The sequence below is a fragment of the Populus nigra genome, chromosome 16 (genome assembly GCF_951802175.1).
Source record: "Populus nigra chromosome 16, ddPopNigr1.1, whole genome shotgun sequence".
Taxonomy (NCBI): Eukaryota; Viridiplantae; Streptophyta; class Magnoliopsida; order Malpighiales; family Salicaceae; genus Populus; species Populus nigra.
This window is the reverse complement of record NC_084867.1, coordinates 11312623-11318585: the sequence shown is the minus strand read 5'-3', so window position 1 is coordinate 11318585 and position 5963 is coordinate 11312623. Positions and strand designations below refer to the sequence as shown.

The 5963-nt window shown below is 34.2% G+C and overlaps 1 protein-coding gene across 2 annotated transcripts; it reads left to right on the top strand.

Moving 5' to 3' along the window:
- Positions 1-1068: 1068 nt before the first annotated feature.
- On the top strand, positions 1069-5963 carry LOC133675871 (nuclear transcription factor Y subunit C-1-like). Of its 2 annotated transcripts, XM_062097400.1 has the most exons (3): positions 1069-1937; positions 5710-5746; positions 5798-5963. In XM_062097400.1, the coding sequence occupies exons 1-2, from the start codon at positions 1225-1227 to the stop codon at positions 5711-5713; spliced, it is 717 nt and encodes a 238-aa protein (XP_061953384.1). In that variant the 5' UTR covers positions 1069-1224; the 3' UTR covers positions 5714-5746; positions 5798-5963. The 2 variants fall into 2 exon arrangements, with proteins under 2 accessions (XP_061953384.1, XP_061953383.1); XM_062097399.1 differs by having other exon boundaries at positions 1070-1937; positions 5710-5963.

The window sequence follows — 5963 nt, the reverse complement described above, 5'->3', positions numbered from 1 at the left end:
CTAACCCTCCTAATATTTTGAGCAATCTTTCAATTTTTTTTTTCATATCTAGTTTATTTTTTTATTACTATTTATTTTATTTGAAATAATTTATAGATTTAGAATTTTTTTCAATTGCATTATTCTTTAACTTTTGTCACTTGTCATATTCGATTCCTATTCTTTTGATTGCTATTTGTTTTTATTTGAAATGGTTTTTAAAATTGAATTTTTTTTATGATTTCATCATCTTTTAGTTTGTTTTCCTATTATATTTAATCATTTTTTTATTGATATTTTTTTTACTTTGAATTTTTTTAAATTGATATTATTTTTCATTTTTATCCTTCAACAGTAAATTATTTGGGAATTGAGGTTCTTGATTGAACCCGAGTCTAAGCGAGTTTGATTGATTAACCCAAATTTAGAAGATTCACCCGTATTTGCTCCCCCTAGAGAGATTTTGTTTATTGAACTAAATTAATTGATTAAATATAAGCATAAAATACTTATTTCATAATATTTTATTTAGTTTGCTTTCTGAGTCGTTGCTTTTACAGCGCACGTTGTCTTTTTCGATGTCGTTGTCTAGCCTTATGCATTGGTATTAAAACCATATCAATTAGCTCTTTTTGATGATAAGGCACACAACAGATGGATGATGAGTTTTTAATGAACTTTTCTTTCTTTCCATCCGAATTATTATATTGCAACTTATTTTTTATAGCTAATTATTGTAATTTATTTACTATTAATATATTTTTTAATCATAATATTAAATTAATTAAGTTTATTTAACCTAATTAAATTAATAATCTAGATCTTATATTTTTCTTGTTTCATTAAAAATGCTTACATCGTTTAAATATTATTATTTTTAGTATATTTATTATTATCGTATTTTTTTATTAGTGTTAATCGAATTAGCTGAGCTATTTAAATATATTACTCGAGTCTTGAATTTTTTTTATGTAAAAAAAAAATAGATCGGGCCCCACACTAGAAATATTATGATATCTATCCTAGTTGTTAAAATAAAATTACATAAATGACACAAAAGAAGCCAAACAAGAGGAACAGAAAAAGTCATTCAATTAAATGAACAAATCAGCAAATCACAGGGACAGAAAGCACTGAAACCCTCCACCTTATCTCTTCATCCCCCCCATTCATCGCATCTCCAACCCTCAAAATAAATAAATAAATAAACAAAACAAAACACGAAAACAACTTTTGTTTCCAACAATGGACAACACCACCACCAATCACCAGCCTCAGCCCACGGCATACCCAACGCAATCCATCACCACCACTCCACCACTACCTCCAGCAGGTGGAGCACCATCCTCAACCCCATTCCACCACCTCCTCCAACAACAACAGCAACAACTTCAAATGTTTTGGTCTTACCAACGTCAAGAAATTGAACAAGTTAATGATTTCAAGAACCATCAACTCCCTTTAGCAAGAATCAAGAAAATCATGAAAGCTGACGAGGATGTGCGCATGATCTCTGCTGAAGCACCTATTCTCTTTGCTAAAGCATGTGAGCTTTTCATTTTAGAACTGACAATTCGTTCTTGGCTTCACGCTGAGGAAAACAAGAGAAGGACTTTACAGAAGAATGACATTGCTGCTGCTATTACAAGAACTGACATTTTTGATTTCTTGGTTGATATTGTACCTAGAGATGAGATCAAAGAGGAAGCTGCTGGTCTTGGTGGAATTGTCGGTGCTACGGCTAGTGGGGTGCCATATTATTACCCTCCGATGGGACAGCCTGCCGCTGCCACTGGAGGGATGATGATCGGAAGGCCAGCCATGGATCCTGCCACTGGGGTGTATGTTCAACCACCTTCTCAGGCTTGGCAGTCTGTTTGGCAGACAGCTGCCACCGAAGATGGTTCTTATGGGAGTGGTGGTGCGAGTGGTGGACAAGGGAATCTTGATGGACAAGAGTATGTTTTTATTTTTTTTATGTTTAGTGTTTTCGCATTTTTCATGTTTTGGACTCTGGTTTCTCATTTTTGTGTACTTTTTTTGTGTGGATTTGGAACGTGGGTTTTGTCGTAATGAGGTGATTGTTTGAGATGATTTCTGGTTTTTGTTCAAAGGGGATGCTTTGGAGTCATTTGGGGGAAATCTTTTATGGGGTAATAAATTCTGTTGTTCGAAATTTATGTCTTGGTTTGTTTTAGGTTATTTTTTTGTATAGGAGATAAATGAAACCTGAAAAAGAAGCAAATTTTTAGTGGTTTGGTGGTTCCTCCTAGTTAGAATTTGGTAGATTTGTGTCTGCAGTGGTTTGATGGCTGTTAGATATCACTTTTATGGTAAAGAAGCGGTCTTTTCACCTATTTGAGTTGAATGCAGCTGAGTTTTGCTCAAAACAGTCTGGCTTTATGCATTTTCATTATCTTTGTGTAGAGGATTTCTTTTGCATGCCCATGCTTAAAGGTGTTAGCTACTTGTTGGCACCTTGGTGGGTTTTGTACGCATATGTTGGTTGGTTCAAGCACGTGATAATGAAGAACTTTTGATGGATTGTTTCTAATAAATACAGGTTAACTTTTAGAGCCAGAAAAAGTTATATAGTAGCAGTCATATTTGTGTTGTTATCTCCTAAATCTCTTGTAGTCCACAACAAATGGATATTGTTTGTGTTAAGTATTCTATTCACATTGATGGTCTCCACGAGGAATTGTTTAGGTTTAAGAAAAGAATGGAGGGCGAATCATAGTATGGATGTCAATGAAAGCTTGAGTTGTTTGATTATCAATGAAGGTATGATGTCAGTCATTTTGATCACCATGGATGTCTGAGGAGAGGGTCAAAGCATGAGGATTCTGTCTGTTGTAAAAAAAATACTTTTCTATAACAAGAGACAAGCTTGTTTGAAAGCTTGAGTTGTTTGATTATCAATGAAGGTATGATGTCAATCATTTTGATCACCATGGATGTCTGAGGAGAGGGTCAAAGAACAAAGATTCTGTCCGTTGTAAAAAAAATACTTTTCTATAACAAGAGACAAGCTTGTTCAGATTGTCATTAATTTGATCACACTGCTTAAGGACATTTCCATCAAAAGTGATTCTCTTAAAAAGGGTGGTGTTTAGTGTATGCTAACATGTGGGAATAACTTTACCGTCTAATAATTTTTCATTTGTACTCTTAGAATTTGACAAGTATAAGTACATTTTCTAAAATTGGTGAGGTTAATCTTTGTCGTTTATGCTATATGTACGGTGCTCCTTGTGGGACCATGTTGTTTTGGTTGTAGAATTTTACTTTAGTATTTGGAATTTCTGTTAAGGGAATAAATATTAGGCTGTCTTTTGTTATTTGGCACACGAGTCTGCGTAGGAGCTCGCGTGAGTAAATTAAGGAAAAAATGCCTGATTTTTGTCAATCTTCTTGTTTGGTGGTTGAATGAAAATTATTTTTCGCTGAGAAAATTGTCAATGATTTTTTCAAATCTTTTTTGGTTCATAAAATCTTCAATGTGGTCCTAATATGATTTCCCAGGACAATCAGTTCCGTTTCCTTCTTACAATGGGTCACCCTGTGCATGTACAAAGAACTTAATAAGAAAATTTCTCAATTTTGTCTTAAACTGTTGCCTCTCTTGCTATTGGTGTTTGCCTGAAAATTGTATTTTGTTGACAGTCTTCAATTTTGACCTATCTTTAAATAGTTCTATTTTCTCCCCATCATAGATCACCCAAAGAAATTGTAGTGTTAGTAACTGTGAGCAGTTTATGAACTTCCTTTTACTTTCACATACTTGTTTTTTTAATGTCGTGGCATGTGTATTTCTTTCCTTTTGGCCTCTGGGACCAGGACTGGAAATTATAAAATAGACTGTCATTATTGTGTTATTACCATCTAAATTCCTTCTAGGCTACAGCAAATGGACACTACCTGCAACTGAAGTAGCCTGTATACATTGATGGTTTCCATGGGAAGTATTTGAGGTCAAGAAAAATGGAGACGTGTCATACAGTCATCAAATGGTTGTTTATAAGAGCTCAAGTTGTTTGATTTCTACATGTGTGCAATGTAAATCTTTTTTATTAGAATATCTCTCTTGGAGGAAGGATTAGGGAATGAGGATTGTCCTTTGTCAAATAAAGGCTTTATCTAGACCTAGAGACAGTTTTGTTCTGATAGTCTTTGATTTTGATCAACATTACTTGATGGGATTTCACTCGAGGGAGTTTTTCTTTAAATGCTGGTGTAAAGTCTATGCATAACATGTGTGGAATGATGTTACAAGCTATTGATTTTTATTTGTGTTCTTAACTTGATGAGTAATTTACATGGTTAATTTTTATTCTTTATTCTATATATGTGAGGTGTGCTGTGTGGGACGATGCTATTTCACTTCTAGGTTTTTTGTATTTAGATTCTGTTAAAATTGGAATAAACATTAGGCTGTCTTTTGCTACCTGGCAGACCGAGTAGCAACATACCGTGGAAATGCCTGATTTTTGTTTCTAGTTCCCTTTCTTCTTGGGTGATGGTTGGGTGTAAGTCTCATTTTCCTGAGAAAATCTTGGTTGTGTCTTTGGTTTATAAAATTCTTGGATCTTCTCAGACCATACCATAGATCATACCTGTTGGAAGAACTTAATAAGGAAATTTCTCAATATTTGTTTTCCAACTGTTTCCTTTCTTGCTGTTGGTGTTTGTCATAAAATTGTATTTCACGTAAAACCCTTTGATTTTGTCCTATTATCTCTGAGCTGTTCTGTTATCTCCATGCTACCACCGAATACATGTATTATGTTTCTATATGTGTATTTCTTTCCTTTTGTCACTTGTTTGTGTATTCCTGTGCCACTATACCAACCCATCTTTATGGCTGTCAGTAACTCGGTATATTGTTAAAGGGATGCCTTGTGTGCAATGTGTGCTGAAGCTTTGGTGATTTCTCTCTCCTATCAAACTAAACTTATGTTTTTTTGGTTCCTCTTCATTAGCCCTTCTCATATAAGCACTGAGTGCTGAGTATTTTTGGTCAATCAATGGGGATGTAAAGGCTCCAAATTATCTACTTTTTAGGCAAAATGAAATGTGAATCTTAGGATGCTTCTATTTATCGTTAAAGGTCTTTTCAACTTCAATGTTAAACTCTACTTAAAGTTTCAGTTTGTAGACATTTCCAACCCATGAAAAATTCCAAATTTCTTATAATATGTTGGTTTTCAACTCCTTATGATTTGCTTTATTCTGTTACAAGGATTTATTTTGCATATGAAGGGACAGTCTGTTTTGTTGTCTTCATGGATGTGTTCAAGCTATCTCAGCTCGTCTCATATTATCCCAAAGACTAGGAAAAAGAGAGAGAATATTATGGGATTTCTAAACTCAATGTGATTAATTGTGTCTTTTGCTTATGAGAATCAAAACGACAACTATGCCTTCTTTTATTCATCGACATGTCAAAATTGTCACATCAAAAATATATATTTGTTTTGTTTATGCTTTTTTTCTGACTTTTATTGCGACGGCATGAGTTTGTGAAATCATACAGGTGATTCTTGTGCTGTCAAATTCAGGATCTGCTTCTTTTAACTTCTTCTGGCTGTTGCTGTGACTAGTGATCAAGTCAATAAAAGAAAGAGAAATGGCTATGCTTTGTTATTCTTCCCATTCAATACCATATGATGTCTTACCATTGCTTTCCCTATGATTTTCCAACTATTTGTCCTTGTTTTTTCTCTGCAGTTAAGCTTCTCGGATGCAGGGGTGCGACAGAGGCTAACATGGGCCTTGGCTAATATTACTGGGAAATTTGAGTGCATATGATATCTAAATGTTCTTGCTTGCTATTGTTTTCTGGAAAGTTGTCCGTAGCTGTAGAGACTTCTTAAGATTTTTAACTTCAGTGTATGGCAGCTCTACAATTGCTGCTATAACTTGCTAACTTTATCTGATGTGCAGTTTATTAATTTATGATCTATTTGTTACTGATTCGAATG